This window comes from Bubalus bubalis, chromosome 14, assembly GCF_019923935.1.
Source record: "Bubalus bubalis isolate 160015118507 breed Murrah chromosome 14, NDDB_SH_1, whole genome shotgun sequence".
NCBI lineage: Eukaryota > Metazoa > Chordata > Mammalia > Artiodactyla > Bovidae > Bubalus > Bubalus bubalis.
In genome coordinates, this window is record NC_059170.1 from 19,339,103 (window position 1) to 19,356,629 (window position 17,527).

At 49.7% G+C, this 17,527-nt stretch overlaps 1 protein-coding gene across 2 annotated transcripts in view; it reads left to right on the plus strand.

Annotated features, from left to right (window-relative positions):
• Positions 1 to 17,527, plus strand: part of LOC102396422 (transient receptor potential cation channel subfamily C member 4 associated protein) — a 69,602-nt gene that overhangs the window by 51,130 nt on the left and 945 nt on the right. The window contains exons 9-18 of one of the 2 annotated variants that reach the window (XM_025263593.3): positions 5,458 to 5,600; positions 7,789 to 7,920; positions 9,512 to 9,570; positions 11,129 to 11,230; positions 12,570 to 12,653; positions 13,704 to 13,794; positions 14,795 to 14,935; positions 15,524 to 15,632; positions 16,226 to 16,338; positions 17,182 to 17,388. In XM_025263593.3, the coding sequence (XP_025119378.1) occupies positions 5,458 to 5,600; positions 7,789 to 7,920; positions 9,512 to 9,570; positions 11,129 to 11,230; positions 12,570 to 12,653; positions 13,704 to 13,794; positions 14,795 to 14,935; positions 15,524 to 15,632; positions 16,226 to 16,338; positions 17,182 to 17,388 (1,181 nt within the window). Of the gene's footprint in view, positions 1 to 5,433; positions 5,601 to 7,788; positions 7,921 to 9,511; positions 9,571 to 11,128; positions 11,231 to 12,569; positions 12,654 to 13,703; positions 13,795 to 14,794; positions 14,936 to 15,523; positions 15,633 to 16,225; positions 16,339 to 17,181; positions 17,389 to 17,527 lie in introns of both variants that reach the window. The other variant, XM_025263591.3, reaches the window with a different exon arrangement.

Genomic DNA, 17,527 nt, shown 5'->3' on the forward strand with positions numbered 1-17,527 from the left:
ACTTCCATAAAGTAGAAGAGGAAAGAACATTTCTTAATTCATTCTGTGAAACTGTATTACCCTGATAATAAAACCAGAGACGTCACAAGGAAATTACAGACTAACGTAACTTACAAACGTATATGCAAAACACCTCAACAAAAATACTAGCAAACCAAATACAGCAACAAAAAAGGATTATATACCTGATCAAGTATATATACATGACTAAATGGAATTTATGCAAGGTTGACTCAGTATATGAAAGTCAATTTAATATACCACATTGATGGAAAAGGGACGAAAACTACATGATTATTTCAGTAGATGCAGAAAAGGCATTTGACAAAATCCATTTTAAGATAAGAACATTCCAAGTGGGAATGGAAAAGAAATCCTCAACCTGTTCAAAGGCATCTAAGAAAACCCACAGCCAATATTATAACACTTTATGGCCAAAGACTGATAACTTTCCTCTCACTAAGATTAGAACAAGACAAAGATATCTGCTCTTACCACTTCTGTTCAGTGTACTGGACGTTCTGGCTAGGTAGTTAGGCAAGAAAAAGAAATAAAAGGAAGAAGTAAAACTGTCTCTAGTCACAGATGACATGATCTCTTATATAGAAAAACCTAAAGATCCACTACAAAACTGCTAAACCAATAAACAAGTTCATTCAACAGTTTCAGCATACAAGATAGGTATACAGAAATCAGTTGTATTTCTGTACAGTAGCAATGAACAAACCAAGAATGAAATTAAAACAATTTCATTTAAAAGAGCATCAGAAAAGAATAAAATACTTAGTGACATATTTAACAAAGAAATAGAAAACTTACACTCTGAAAATTACAAAACATAATTGTTACTGAAAGAAAGAAAACCTAAAAAATTGTGAAGAAAGCATTTGTTCATGAATCAGAAGAGTTGATATTAAAGTAGCAGTAATTCACACCTTGATCTCCAGGTCTGTCTAAAGATTCAGCACAGTCCTTGTCACAATCCCAACTGACTTCTTTGCAGAAATGAACTAGTAGGCCCTCAAATTCATTTGGAAATGCAGGAGGCCTCAAATAGCTATGGCAGTCTTAAAGAAGAAAGTGGGGGACTTACATTTCCTAATTTTTCAACTTAGTACAAAGCTATAATGCTACTGACCTCAAGAGATATACACAATGAAATAGAATTGAGAATTCAGAAATAAATGCTCACTTATATGGTCAGTTGATTTTCAACAAGAGTGCCAAGACCATTTGGTTGGGGAAACAGTAGTCTCTTCAGCAGATGGTACTGGGACCATTAGATATCCACATGCAAAAATGAAGTTGGACTTCCCTCCCCTGCCACCTCACATGATATATAAAAATGAGCTCAAAAAGATCAAAGACCTAAATGTAAAAACTAATCCTTGAGAACACTTAGAAGAAAATAAGGATAACTCTTTAGGACTTTGGATTTGGTCGTGGTTTCTTTGACCCTGTGGACTGTAGCCCACCAGGCTCCTCTGTCTGTGGGATTTTCTTGGCCAGAATACTGGAGTGGGTTGCCATTTCCTTCTACAGGGGATCCTCCTGACCCAGAGATCAAACCTACATCTCCTGCGATGGCAGGTGGGTTCTTTACCACTGATCCACCAGGGAAACCCTAGTGGTTTCTTAGATGATGCCTAATACAGGCAACCAGATGAGAACTAGGTAAATTGGACCTCATTAAGATGAAAATATTTTGTGCTTCAAAAAGCAACATCAAGAAAAGGAAAAGCCAGAATGGGTGAACACTTTTGGAGGGTAGAAGAGAACATTTTTTCAAACCATATATCTAATAAGGGACTTGTATCTAGAAGATATAAAGAACTCCTACAGCTCAATAATGAAAAGACACCCATTTCAAATTTTGGGCAAAAGATCTGAATAGACTTTCTCCAGAGATGATACAAGAGTAATCAGCAAGCACATGAGAACATTATCAACATCATTAGCCATCAGGGAAATGCAAATCCAATCCAACAATCAGATATCCTTTCATACCCACTGGAATGACTATCATCAAAAAGACTGGTAACTGGAGTCCTTAAGGAGATGGAAATATCAGAACCCTCATTCTCTGTTGGTAGGCATGCAAACTGGTACAGGCACTGTGGAAAACAGTCTGGCAGTTACTAAAAAAGTTAAACATAGTTTTTGTATGACCTAGAAATTCCACTTCTAGGTATACACCCAGGATACATGAAAATATATGTTTACACAAAAACTTACACATGGATGTTCATAGTAGCAGATTTATTATAACCAAAATACAGAAACAACTCATATCTATCAACTGATGAATGGATAAAAAAATTAATATATTTTATATAATAGATTATTATTCAGTACTGATACATACTGCAGTCTGAATAAACCTTGAAAACATTGTGCTGGAAACAAAAAATGACAAGTTGTATGATTCCATTTGTAGAAAGAGACAGAACATAGTCTAATGGATGTCTGGGTTTCTAGGGGCTTGGTGAGAAAAGGGGAGTGGCTGCTAAAGCAAATAGGACTTCTTTGTGGGGTGATAAAAGTGCTCTAATGTTGATTGTGATGATAGCTGGATATTCTGTGAATATATTAAAGACCAGTGAGTCATATCCTTGAAAGGGATGAATTGTATGGTATGTGAATTATAATTATAGCTCAAAGCTATTTAAGTTAGTGTGCTCCAGGGTACATTACATATGTATGGAGTGTCATACCCACTTTAATCGGTATTGTGGAACTGAAGAGATCTGGAGGGAAGGCCAGGCCTCTTAAACTAGTTTTCCCATCCTCATCCTTGGGAATTGTCTTGTTTCTGCACACTGGCTATTGCTTTGAGGCCTGCGTTTGTTGAAAATATTTATCCTAGAGAGTTTCTTATGAGGCCTTTGCAAACCAGGCAGCAAAAGTTGTCAGTGACTCAGAAGAATCCAAGCTGCCTGCATCTCTCCACAGGTTCATTACTGAGGAGGGCTCCTGTGCCACCCACCACACCTGCTCCTTCCACACAGGTCCTCTCCCGCAGTGCCCCCCCCCCCCCATCCCCCGCCTCGACCCCTGGTCTAGGTGATGAGGACACTGAGGCACCAGAGGCTTCACAGCACCCTGCCGGTGTGCAGCAGAGGTGTGGTTCTGCGTGATAACTCATCAGATTCTCTTTACCAGTCAATTGACTCTGAAACTGTTCTGGGACCTGGGCCAAGGAGTCCCAAGACATAAAATTGAGTAATGATGGTTTTTCTCCCAACATGCAAGAAAATATATGTCAATAAATAGCATTTTCTCAATTAGATTTTCTTGAGTAAACTGTTTCTTAGTTTTTGCCTACTGCCACTTTAGTTGCCATTAAGAGCTTGCAGATTACAAGAAAGAAAACAAATAGCAAGCAAGCATTAACTGAAAATCCCAGAGTTAGTTTTTTACTTCTGTTTGACACCCACTTTTATGTAGGGTACATATGCTTGGCAGTTTTTAAGCACTTTTAACATATTAAGTCATTTAATCTTTGCAACATTGGTAATAGATACTGTTGCCATTTTAAGTCATTTAACCTTTGTAACATTGGTAATATATACTGTTGCAGTTGGGCTTTCCTGGTGTTATAATATTAAAGAATCCTCCTGCTAGTGCAAGAGACACAAGAGAGAAGATGCAGGAGATGTGGGTTCAATCCCTGGGACAGAAAGATCCCCTGGAGCAGGAAATGGCAACCCACTCTAGTATTCTTGTCTGGAAAATTCCATGGACAGAGGAGCCTGGGGGGCTACAGTCTAGGGGGTTGCAAAGAGTTGGATGCAACTGAGCAACAGCACACACACTGTTGCCGTTACTCCTGTTTTATAGACGAGGATGGATGCTGAAGCATAGGCATGTCAACAGATTTCCACAAAGCCACCTAACACAGTCGGGCTCCAAGTCTTTAGCCCCTGTGCTGCAGTCGTGCTTCTTTCAGCATCTGGTCGTCTTCCAGCTTATATATTAGTGATGTTTAACATGGCTGGAAAAATAGTTCCAAGTCCATGAGGTGGAGTAAGTTAGGTTCTTGTGACATGATATCACCATACAGAAATCATAACTGTGAGTGTCTCACCTGGGTATATTTTAGCACCACTGCTCTGTAAGAGACAGATTTTCTGGCCTTTTCAAAAGGCTCCAGGGCAGCAGTTGAGTAGGAGTATGAAAGGACCTCAGTAATGACTGATTTATCCTTTCACCTTAAAGATGAGAAAAACTAAGAGGAAGTAAATCCTAAGGTCTCCTGACCCTGAGCATTTAAAATAATAGGGACCGAAGAGTGAGACCGGGGCTTCCCAGGTAACTCAGTGGTAAAGAAGCCACATGCCAATGCAAGAGATGTAGGTTAGATCCCTGGGTCTGGAAGATCCCCTGGAGAAGGATATACTCCAGGAAGAATACTTCAGTATTTTTGCCTGGGAAATTCCATGGACAGAGAGCCTGGCGGGCTACAGTCTTGGGGGTTGCGAAGAGTGGGACACAACTGAGCACAGCACAGCAAGAGTAAGGCTTCCCAAGAATCAGGTTCTGGGCTTTTTGTGTCCTCCTTCACTGCACGGGATCTCCAGCTACTGCAGCACTCCTGTTCTCCGCATTTACAGAACCCTTGAAAGCCTGAGGAGGAGGTCACACGCCCAGGGTCCCACAGCCAGCCAGTAGGTTGTCGTTCCACAGCCCTCAGTCTTCATCCCTTAGCTCTGCCACGCTCCTGAGATTACCCTCCGCTGTGTGACTCACTGAGACTATTGTGTTAGTGGGGCAGTGGGGTAAATGGTTTATCTAAAGCCCAGAACACAGTGCTTGACACAGTACAACATAGCTGTTGCCGTCATTGCTAATAATGAAATCGGGGGAAATGAAAATCTGCTAGTAGGTAATGTGTTCATCTCCATCTCTAGTATCGATTGTGATGCCTCCTTTGCCTTAGGAAAGTTCCCTTGGCTGTTTGAGCGATAGGAGGAAAAAAGTCTTTTAAAAAGATCCCGTTTCAGTCCTTCAGCGGTGCCCCCTTGTGGAATCTCGGCAGAATGACCACATATTCAGAGTCATTTGGGACCTGAAGGGAATTGGACACAGTTTCCTGCTGAACGTGTGTCTGGGTGCCTTCTGGCGGCGGAGGTGGGGTGAGGGGTCCAGATGAGGGCAGAGAATGGGTTAGGGTACTGCGTGGGCTGTGTCGGAGCGTTAAAAGCGGATGGGGTAGAATTGCAGAGTCCGTATTTCCTACGCGTCTAATTACACGTCTAATTACGCGTCTAAGCTTCCCTGGTCCCTGGTGGCCTGACGTTCAGAGTCTCCATCACAGGCCTGGGGCCCAGTCTAATGGCTGTCCCCTCAAGTCTATTCGGAGCAGGTTTGAGGGGCAGAAACGTGTTTCCTCACGCGCGGTGACTGAAGCCTGTCTCCTGGTGGCTGTGCCAGCCTCCATTGTGTTCCCTCCGCCAGGGGCTTCTGAGGAGAACAGCCCGCCTCACAGCTCCACCAGGACTCAGCTGCCTCAGTCGATGAAGATCATGCACGAGATCATGTACAAGCTGGAGGTGCTGTACGTGCTGTGCGTGCTGCTGATGGGGCGCCAGCGCAACCAGGTGAGGCCCGCCCAGCTCCGGGCCGCGGCGATGCGCTTCCCGGGGGCGCGCGCAGCGCACCAGCGTCCTGCTTGGCTGCTCCCACAGCGACTCTGGCCCTGGCCCAGCAGCGCGAGGAGTCGCGTTCCTTAGCCCTGCAGTCTGGTTCCAGAGCCCATTGTCCTCCCACCGCACAGTACTGGGGCGACATTTTTAGACAGAGCTCTGGGGCCCCAGGCAGAAGTGGGTGACGTAGCCGTGTTACCTGTTACCCGACCTTGTTAATACACAGGGTAAAGGGTGGGTGTCTGCCCTGCAGATGCACTGGAGGACTTGCCAGTCTGATGGGGGCTTGGGGTGCTGGGCCAGAACTAAGTCAAGTTATGACAGCTGGGCAGCTACCAGGGGTCCAGCTGTGCGGAGGTTCCCTGAGTCTTGAAGCAGTTCCAGGACGGAGGGATGGGGGGTGCTCTGGAAGCACACCCCGCTTCTCCCCAGGATGGACAAGTGGCCCCCTCCCGTTCCCTCTACCTCCTAGGGATGTAGCAAGGCCTGAGGGGAGCTGGGAGCGCGGCAGTCCCTGAGCAACCTTTTGAGTCAGAGACTGTTCTCTCACACAGCTCTCTGTGAGATGGATGCGGTTATCACAAGTTTGCAAGAAAGGAACAATTTTAGAGATGGTGGAAGGGGAAAGACTGGCTGAAAAGAGGACATCTGGCCTGGCAGTGTCCTGAAGAAAGCGAGGGAGCCAGGCATGCCGACCGCTTCGCCTGAGGTGGCCTACCAGGTCAAGGAAGCAGGCCCTGGTGGGCACCAGCCTGGTGGTTTAGTGGAACAGTACAAAGCTGGGGGTGGACTGGAGCCAGCAGTCAGGAGAGGCAGGCTGAGGGGTCGCAGGGGGCCAGGTTGCCTCTGGCTTTCATAGGCCATTTAAGGACTCTGGCATTTACCCTGAGTGAAACAGAAAACCATGCTCCAGTTGCTGTGTGCAAGAGCTGACAGTAGCTAGGACCCACGTGTTGATGGCAGGGGTGGTGAACAGTGCTTGTGTTCTGGATCTGTTTTGAAGGTAGAGCAGGTAAGATTTGCTGCGAAGTTAGGTATGGACTTAAGTGGAGAGAGGAAGTAAAGATGACTTCCTTACCTCTTTCCAAGCAGGTGGGAGGAATGGTTTGCTGTTTATTGAGATGGTTAAGACTAGTGGGTAAGAAGTGGAGGGGCAGACGTCTGAAGGGAGCAAGGGGCAGGGTTCAGTTTGAACAGGTTAAGTTTAGCTGTCTATTAGAATTGGCTCTGGAGTTACCTGCACGTGAGTTAGGGGCGAGATGGGCCCTGGAGGTATAACTCTGGGGATTGTCAACCTGTGATTGGCATTTAAAACCAGGACACTGGATGAAATCCTGCCATGACGTCCACAGCACTGGGGCTCCTTCCTTCCTTGTGGTATATATTTCATATAAAAAATATTAGTCACGATGTCTTACCTGTGTTGAGTGCTTTTTCTTTTTCGAGACACTTCTGTAATCATATTTGAATTTGCAGGTACTTGGTAAGTTACACAACACATGGTGGCCTCCATCCCACTTGATATTTGTGAAAACCAAGACCCACGTAAGGGCCATGTTCTCCGTCTCCAGGCATTGTCAGAGCAGGACTTAAATCCTGCTGCTCTGACTTTTCTTTCTGTCCCTTCACCGTGATAGTTCCCCTGCTCCCTTAGTCTCCCTGCCACCAAGTTTCTATGAATCTTTGTGGTCTTTGGTTAAACTGATCACAGCCGCCCTTTCCAGCTGGCCTCAACCCTGCCTTCCTGAGAGCCAGTGTGATGCTGCTGTGTCCTCATTTGCACAGTCAGCACTTACTGAGTTCCTACTATGTGCCAGGTACTACAGGGACATGGATTATTTTAATAGGTCGGTAATTCACATAGTTCTGTATTGAGGTATAAATAAGTATCAATGAAGCCTTTCTCCCCTCTGGTCCTGAACATTCAAGGTTCTTCCATGAGGCATCTAATTTTACCAATTATTAATGTCTCTAAGAGAGTGTGAAAGTGCACTGGTGCATAGTGAGAATAAGTGTAGATGTTTGCTTTAAAGCTCAGCATTGCTTTCTTCATCCTGAAGGCTTCTTGTACATATATGCCTGGGCTTTTGATAGACCTTCAATGCACATCTGTCTTCATGCTTTTGCCTTCCTACCCCTCCAGGTTCACAGAATGATTGCGGAGTTCAAGCTGATCCCTGGGCTGAATAATTTGTTTGACAAACTGATCTGGAGGAAGCATTCAGCATCTGCCCTCGTGCTCCACGGTCACAACCAGAACTGTGACTGTAGCCCGGTGAGCAGGGACCCTGACGGCAGATGCCAGGAGTGGTTGTTTCAAGACCTGCCTTTGGCCCTTTGAAATCTCCTTCTTTGAGAGTAGAGCAGAAACTAAAAGTCACAGCCTGTGTACTCCCATAACTGGAAGCCACCTTGGGGAAGGATCTGACCCCCACCCTCCACCTCCCCAGGAATCCCTTTGGAGACCCTCCAGCAGCCTACCATTGTTCATTCACCTCCAGGCAGGGCCACTCACTCCACTCCAGGGCAGCAGGGTTTTCCTCATTGTTCTTTTCCCCATTCTAATTGACATCCCTAATATTAGGTTTGCCTCCCAGAACCACGCCAGCAGTTGGCCTCTAAAAAGGACTTTAGGAAGTTTTTTTTTTTTTTTTTTTTTTTTTTTAAGGGTCAAGGGCTCATGTCTACCTGGTTTTCATCACAGTGCCCTAAAGAGCCCTGAACGGGGAGTCTAAATCATCGGCCGTCAGCACCACATCAGTGCCACACGGCTGTCAGGGCCCAGAGCCGTGGGCCCTGCCTGGTCTCTCTGCTGCATCCTGGGACTTCCCTCAGTGCCGTGTCTTCCAGTTTGCTGTTTTTCTCCTTGGCTTTGTCAGATTTACCTTTCAACAGATCCATTTGAGTTCATATATTTTGTGTTTCTAGACATTTTGTCTGGATCTTTGTCAAAAAGTATTTGGACTTTTATTCATTATGTTAAATATTTTCTTTTTCTGTTGCATTTTCTGTCTTTAATTTCATCTCTTTAATTATTAATAACATACTTTTTTATGGTCTTTTTTGGATTGTTCACAGAGTGCTAATACTTGTGCCTGCGTCTTCAGACTCAGCTTGGGGTGGAGTGTTGCCTTGTATTCTGTACTGTTTATAGAAGGTCCACCTTCAGGGGGCTTGTTTTCCTTGGGGATACTGGAAGTAGTCCCATAGAACATTTGGCTTTTGTCTACCAGGTGCTGTAGGAGGCAGTGTCCCAGGGCAAGTTTTCACATTGAGTATCTGCCCTCCCCCTCTGGAAGTGTGAGCCCAGGGTCCTGCAGACCTGGGGACTCCCCTCCACCAGCAGAGACAGGGTTCTTTGCCAGCTCCCGGGGCTGGTAGATGGGGTTTTTCTAACCCTTTTTTCACTAAATGTATCAGCTCCACAGGCTTTACATAGGCCCAAGGTCCTGTCTGGTCCCTACAGAGCGTTGAAACCCAAGCCCTGGCCCAAATAAGTCTCATTTTGCCTTCTCTGCCAGCCATCAGCTCTTGTGCTCCCTGCTCTGAACTCAGTCCTTCCTTCGTTTCTAATTCTAGTGGAATTTCCTTTCTTTCCTATGTGCTTAGCCTCACATTAAAAATAATTTCAGTTATTTTGTATCCAGTATCTTGGAGTGTTTTTAACAGAAAGGTTCTGCCTTAGCTGAATCCACTGTTGGCCAGATGTGGACAAAAGGTTTTCTGACTAAAGAGGAGTCCTCCCTGTGCGCCAGGACAGGGACTCAGAGAAGCAGCAGGATGCCCAGGCTCCCAGCAGACCCTTTTGTTTTCTTTTGGAACGTTGTGACTGTGGTCTTAACATCGAGGGTGCACGTGTATTTTAGGACATCACCTTGAAGATCCAGTTTTTGAGGCTCCTCCAGAGTTTCAGCGACCACCACGAGTAAGTACAAGCTGTGCCCAAGAGGAGACTTGGTTTTCTGCCTCTGTTCTCCCTCTGTCTCATCACTGAGCTCAGCTGAGGAGGGCCCGGGAGCCGTGAGAGCCGCTGTCACCTCACTGTGACCACGAGGCTGCACTTCCATAAGCGCTGCCATTTGTCCAGCCCTTCCTTTATGCCAGGCACTACCTGAGCGTCCCCTTGACCCCCACAGCCACCTTGGAAGTGAGTGCGGAAATTGCTGGCCCCTTAGTACCCCTGGAGTCAATGCAGCTCTCGGCCGTCTGTCCCTCTGAGCCGGGAGTAGACAGCTTGGCTATTCGCAGGGGCCTGTAGGAACCTCAGATGGCCAGAGTGGGCTGAGTATTTATACGTTGAACAGGTGGGATATTCTTTGCCTGTACGAGGAGATGTGCTTTCTCCCATTTTCCTTGGAACACATTCTGCCCTCTCATTTTTTACTCTTCAGCCTTTGATGGAGGATGTGTAGGAGAATGAGTCTCTGCTCTGAGGGAACAGTGCAGGCAAGGGAGGGGTAAATGACAGCTGACTCTTGACCTTGACACTGGGAAGACGTTGGTGAACTGGCAAACAGAAGCAGGTGCTACTCAGCTCTTACCACCTGCTGGGTACAGGAAACAGGGCCCACTGTTGTAGTTCCTGAGTTTTTCCCCTGATAGAAGCCAGAAATGAAGGTTTATGTGCAAGGTCCTGATTTTTAGGTGCTGGTTTAGATTCTTTGTGTAAGCTAATAGAACATGCCTGAGGAGACCCATGTGGCCTCAGGGGCCTTCACTTTGAAGTTTTGTGTGGGTGGTGTGGCCCATCCTCTCGAGAGGTTCTCTGTTTGAAGGCCTTAAGCCCCAGGAAGTATGGCAACTCTCTGAAAAATGGCACCAGTATGACCTGAATGTGTCCTTTTTTCCCTGAGGACCTGGGTTCCTCACTTTCGTCATTTGACGGCTCACTTTCGCAGGCTTGGATTGTGTATATTCTGAAGCAGCAGGAAAGGGGGGCATGCTTTTCATGGGAGTGGCAGGGTCAGGTTCCAGTTTTCTGAAGATCTTTCTGGATGCTGTGTGTGGGATTGATTCCTGTGGGAGACCGTTTAGGAAGCCGGTTCTGTTCACATGACGTGGGTGACGAGAGGCCTGGGTGTGAAGGGGGAAGGAAGAGTGTCACACTCGGGCCTCCTGGTGGGAGAGCTGGACTAGGGCCAGGCTTGAGTCAAGTGATGAGCGTCTGGGCATCATGGAGTTGGAAGTGCCTTTGAGAAATTAAATAGAAATGTTCAGTGGCAAAAGAAAGGCCTTACACATACTAAGGAAAGGGGCTTTGTTAGTGAACATGAGGCAGAGGGTGGGCGTTGGGGCCAGGGAGACTCCCTCAGCCGAACAGCAGTGGGCTCCATGCCCTCCCCCAGAATGCTGCCTTGGGGTGGGTGGTTTTCAGGGCACCTACTGGGGGCTTCTTAACAGAAGTGGGCAGCAAGAGACTGGCCCAGTGTGGAGGTGGCGGCCCCAGTTCCTGTCCATTACCGCCTCCAACACATCTGTTTCAGGAACAAATATCTACTGCTCAACAACCAAGAGCTGAATGAACTCAGCGCCATCTCTCTCAAGGCCAACATCCCTGAGGTGGAAGCCGTCCTCAACACTGACAGGTGAGCAGCGGGGCCACAGCCCGCCTGGCTGCCTGCGTGTCCCGGGGCTCTCAGACAGGTGCACCTGGGTCTGCATACTGGTCCTTTCTCACGTGCGTAACTGGCGTGCCGAGGGCCCCCGCGTGCCGGGCTCTGTCCCCCCGTCACCTGCATTGTCTCACTGGCGCCCCAGCAGCCTCGGCGGGAAGTGCCATTGTCACCCACTTTGCAAACTGGGGAGCAGGGGCTCAGCGAGGTCACCTGCCAAAGGTCGTAAATGCTCTGCCCCCTCCCTCCTCACTGAGCTTCGTTGGCCGCCTCCTTTCCTGCCCTCTGCCAAAACCCATTAGCCGAGGAACGCCTCGCTTTCTGGAGCAGAGCAGGGGGGTCTCAAGCTCACAGGGGTCACGGCAGGGAGGACTGTGCAGCAACAGGAGTCGTAATTCTCTGATCTTTTGTTGTTGTTTTGGTTTAAAAGCAGCAGAAATCTTTGTTCAGATGAAATTGAATGTAGTCCCACATCTGTCTGCAGTGCAGGAGACCCGGGGTTCAATCCTTGGGTTGGGAAGATCCCTTGGAGGAGGGCACGGCAACTCCCTCCAGTATTCTTGCCTGGAGAATCCGCTTGGACAGAGGAGCCTGGTGGGCTACAGTCCGTGGGGTCGCAAAGAGTCAGACAGGACTGAGCAATCAAGCACACAGCACAAGGCCTATAGTAGGCGAATAGTAGAACTGCTCTATTTGAAGGGAAAGTTTAAGGGCCTAGAGTCGCTGCCTGCTATTCCTCTCTCCTCCATAATGCAGCCTGAGTGCTTTTCTCATTTATTGTCTTTGCTTCCTAGACTGAGAAGCAGAGGCCCAGAAACTTGGGTATGTGTCCATGGCCACCTGAAGCCAAAGCTGGGGCCCAGGGTACTCCCTGCCTTACGTACCCTATCAGTGACACGGACTTTGCCCCATCTCTTAGACTCTGTCATGGTGATCCAAACCCACTTTTGTCACGAGCAGCCCTCCCTCCAGCAATTCCGAGCCCCATATGACTCTGGATGTGTTTTTGGCCTCTGGTCACTTGTCAGCATGCCTGGGCATAGAAGGCTGCCCTGAGATGTGAGAATGCATTTGGCTGTTTAGTTCTGAGACTGCAGGAGTCCTTAGGGTGCTCTGGACCCAGGTGGAGCAGGAGGACATCCTGCAGGTTTAGAAATGTCCTCATGTTTTGTTTTGTTTTGCTTTTTACCCACCTACGTCAGCAAAGACACCCAGTCCCAGGGTCTCAAGACGTAGTTCTTCTGCCATATGGAATTTGGCCTCTGTCAGCCTCTCAAATCTGCCATCAAGATTTTTGTCTGTTTTCTTTCAGGAGTTTGGTATGTGATGGGAAGAGGGGCTTATTAACACGTCTGCTGCAGGTTATGAAGAAGGAGCCAGCTGAGTCATCTTTCAGGTAGGTCTGGACATGCACCTCCCACTCCTGAGGGTGCAGAAACCAAGTGTTTAAGCTGTTAGAAACGCCTTCTGTCATCACCAGCTTCCACCCCGCATAGCTGGTTACTGTCAGGGAGAGGGAGTCTGCTGTCTCCCTGATGCTGTACAGAATCTAGCATGTACTAGGTTCTGCTGTGTGCTGGCAGTGTGTTTCAGGAACTGAGCCAGCATTCAACAAGCACCTATTCTGTGCTGATGCTGGACAAGCGGGAAGAAATGGGAGCTACAATCCCTACCCATATGGAGGCCCCTGGCATGCAGGAAATAAGCATGGAAAGACCCCTGTGTGGGGGATGCGGTATGGAAAGGCTCAGAGCCAGGACCTGTGGGAGCAAAGGAAGGGCTTGTGGGGGAGGGGGGGTGCAGACAGGGAGGGCGTCCCGGTTCCTTAGACTCATCCATGTTGTCTTAGAGGCTGTGGACAGGACAGCGGCTGAGGGAGGCATTCCATCAGGGTGGGTGTGAGCTGTCAGCAGGCTCCACGCCCAAGCGTTCCCTGTCAGCTCAGCCTACCTTGTCCCTTCGTCCCCTCACGGATCCAAGCTCTGCCCTCTGGGGCCACTCAGTCAGTATCAGCCTCCTCTTCTCTAGGACAGCCCATCAGAAGTGAGTTCAGTGACCCGTCCACATGCCTGTCTGGTCCCTCATGCATTTCTGACCCCTCTCTTCCATGTCCTCCTGTTCCTCTGAAGGAACGGAGCCTAGAGTATGTTTTCACGCGTAACTCCTGGGGCAGTCCTCTGAGCCCACATACTCCTTCCAGACGAACCACATAGAAGACTTCCCCACTGAGCCGTCAGCTCCCTAAGCGTGGGGACTCGCCACATGTTCCCAGGGCCCTGTATGAGGCCCAAGGCCTGGGAGATGTTCAGTAAACGTCTCCCAGTGTCCAGTGTGTTGGATCAGTGAAAAGGGCAATAGACATCTCCCAGCCCCTTGGTGAGTGGAACGTGGGCCAGAAGAGGGCAGCCTTAGCCACCTGGGCCAGGGGTCAACATTTGGGTCGCAGGTTTTGGCAAGCCCGGGCTGTGGAGAGTTTCCTCCGAGGGACCACCTCCTATGCAGACCAGATGTTCCTGCTGAAGCGAGGCCTTCTAGAGGTAATGGCCCGGAGGAGCCAGGGTGTCGGGTGTCCTCTTCTCCCCCAGCCCCATGCTTTGCTTTCCTGCCCTGAGACCTAGACAGCTGGCAGAAGCAGACCAGACTATCTTCAGATGCCAGTGCACATCTCTCTGGTACTTCCCCTGAGCTTTCAGCTCTGGGTTCCCCATGGGTGCTTACCGGGCAATTGAGGGATCTAAGGGGTGGCCATGGAGGATTATAGGAGTCTGTGAAGTTGCTCAGCAAGGCCTTTTGACCCCAAGGATACTTTGCTGCTGACTATTTAATTTCCCTTTATTGAAAAATGGCCTCCAGAAAAAGCAAAATTTACAAAAGGGGGTAGAGCAAAATGTCCAAAGCTACAATTGGTTTAAAAAATAAAAAGGATACAAATAAGAAACTGACCCATGAACTGTAATAACATCCATAAGGTAAAGAATTCACCTAAATCAGTATATACAACCTCAAGAAAAAGAAAAGGAAACATTTTAACTGTCTTGTAAAATTTCACTCATTGTAAACTTTTCCGTTTATTAACATGAACCATGGGGTCAAAATGTGTCTCCTGTCCTTAAACCCCATGCTTCACTTGAATGGCCTCAGTGCTCAGGCCGGGTCCGTATTATCTCTGGAGACAGCTCCCTCCCTGTGAGCTGGAGAGCTTGGCCATCGTGAAAAGACTTTAGCTCAGACCTGGGCAAGCAAGAGAGGCTGTGGCTACATACCCCAACCTGCCCTCACCCCTACCCGCCCCACTTCCTGGTTAGGTGTGTCAGGCCTGGCCCTGCCCTTGGAGCCACCAGCATCCTCCAATGAGAATCTAGACAGGGGAGCAGGTTCTATCAACCTGGATGCTTGCTCGAAGCTAACACCACATGGGCTGAGCTACATACCAGGGCTGGGGGAGGCAGGCGGTGGGCAGCTCAGATGAGCACGGCCTGGGGCCTCCGGGGACCAGCCACCTTTTCCTGCCTTCATTCTGTCCTCTCCCACCCCCAGCACATCCTCTACTGCATCGTGGACAGTGAGTGCAAGTCACGGGATGTGCTGCAGAGTTACTTTGACCTCCTTGGGGAGCTGATGAAGTTTAATGTTGATGCATTCAAGAGGTTCAATAAGTACATCAACACTGATGCAAAGGTAAGTCTAAGCCAGGGCCTCATGAGTTCTCTGTTTTGTCCAGAAGTTATGTCAGAGCCCTGGTCCTTGCCAGTCTTCAGGTGCTGGTTTTACACTGGAGAGTCCTGGGGTCAGCGGGCAGATGTCAGTTAGCGTTCATTAGCCCTTGCTCTGCGCTAGACCCTGGGTATGCAGGGATGAAAGTCTCGCCTGCTTGTGGGCAGGCAGGAGCAGGTGAGCTTGGCAGTGACTCTGACACAGTGTGCCAGGTGCCATGATGGGCCCTGGAAGGGCAGGACGGGGCCTGATGTGGTAAGCTTTCAGGGTGTATGTGGTAGAAACCCAGCCCAGACTAATTGAAGTAAACATGACAGCAGTCCCTTTGGTGCAGAAAACACTGGACGTGGTGTCTGAAGATCTGGTTCAGCTCTTGCTGGGGCTGCTTATTAGGTGGGGAGGGCAGGGCACCGAGTCCCTCTGAGCTTCGGTCTTCCTGTTGGCAACAGCTGGGCCAGGGGAGGTGGGTGCCCCTGCAGTGACCGCACGCCCTGGGCCTTGGCCATCTTCAGCCGAGAGCCCACCACCCCCGTCAGCCTGGCCCCGCTCCAGTTCCAGGTGTTCCTGAAGCAGATCAACAGCTCGCTGGTGGACTCCAACATGCTGGTGCGCTGTGTCACTCTGTCACTGGACCGATTCGAAAACCAGGTGGACATGAAAGGTAAGAGAAGGCTCAGTGCGGAAGTGAGTCCGTCCATTGTGGTCGCACTGGTGTCAAACACCCAGCCTCTTGCAAGGAGACAGAAATTTGAGTCATTACACAACCAACATGGTTGGGGTCAGGGCAGTGGCTCTCTGGGTGATTTTCATGAATTTTCTCTATCATCCATGCTTCCTCTGATGGGCATGTATGACATTTTAATTAAAGAAAACCAAAACATTGTTGCCAGCAAAATGCAAGAAACAACACCATACCCTTCCTCTCCTGGCCTGGAATTGCCTGGATGAGGATTCAAGCGGTGAAGCCTGGGGAGGGCCTCAGGGAGGCACGGCCCCAGAATGGGACTGAAGGAGAAGGGGAAGGCGCACTCCTGCTGGGACTCTCATGGGAACGCAGGCTTGGCCATGGTGGCGGAGCAGCTGGAGCTTTGTTCCCTGCTGCAGCCCAGCTTTTCTGTAGTCGTTTTGACAGTGGGGGCTCCCAGCTTCAGAGTTGGGGCCCCGGGGGCTTGACTAGAAGCCTGGGTGTCGGGCCCCGGGGCCACCGAGCAGCTTCTGCACCTGCTGCTCACACCTCTGCCTGTCTGTCCTCAGTCGCGGAGGTCCTGTCCGAGTGCCGCCTGCTCGCCTACATATCCCAGGTGCCCACACAGATGTCCTTCCTCTTCCGCCTCATCAATATCATTCACGTGCAGACGCTGACCCAGGTGAGAGGCCTACAGACCTGCCCCCAGGAAAGGGGGATTGGAAAGTTACCCTCATCCCGGGGCCACCTTCACCCTAGAAGTACCTCTCCTGTCACCCAACCCTTCATTCCTAGGAGACCCCCCAGCTATTCTGAGGACTTGTTCCAATAAGGGATCAGCTCCCCATTTTACAGAAGGGGCCTGGGGAAGGAGCCAGCCTCCGAGGTCAGAAGTGGTTTGGGCGGAGTCTGGGTGGGCATTGAGTTCTGACTCCCCGTCCAGTGCTCTTCAGGCCCTGCCCGCAGCACAGACCTGGGGTTGGATCTGATGTTGACACCCATCTCCTTCAACAAGCAATTGTGCAGCTGCCCTCCTCCAAGCTTCACACCCTCTTTTCTAAAATGGGAGTGACACTCAGAGGTTTTCTTTTGTTCCTTCATCTAACAAACATTTATTAAGGCAAGACCCTGGGCTGGGGATGCACCATGAATAAACAGACCAAGATGCTTCCAGTCTAGTGCTGAGTGAGAGAGATGCGTGCGCCCAGCCGCCCCAGGGACTGAGGCTCCCAGGAAGAAGCCGTGCCTGAGCCGATTCTGGAGGAGGCATGGACTGACTAGATTAATAATGCCGCTCCCCCCACCTCTGGGGTGGGAGATGGGGGCAGTGAGGGCCAGGAAGGCACTGGGGGCAGGAGCTTCATCGTTCCTCTCCGCAGTCCTCTGTTGGCTTTATGCAGGGCAGCTCCGTGTGAGGCCCGTGGACACCTCCGCCCTGCCCACTACCCCCTTACCTCCCACCCCGGTCCACCAGGGCCCCTGGGCTGCCGGCACGTGCCTGACCCACACCGCCTGATCCTTGTAGGAGAACGTCAGCTGCCTCAACACCAGCCTGGTGATCCTGATGCTGGCCCGACGGAAAGAGCGGCTGCCCCTCTACCTGCGGCTGCTGCAGCGGATGGAGCACAGCAAGAAGTACCCTGGCTTCCTGCTCAACAACTTCCACAACCTGCTGCGCTTCTGGCAGCAGCACTACCTGCACAAGGACAAGGACAGCACCTGCCTGGAGAACGTGAGTGCCCCGCCCCTGAGGGTGGCAGGCAGGCCGTGGGCGCGCCGGCCCAGGCTCCTCGGAGGGGCAGGTGTCCGGGGCGCCTGACTCCCACCAGGCCCTGTGGAAGGCAGCTCTCTACCCCTTACCAGGGCACTTC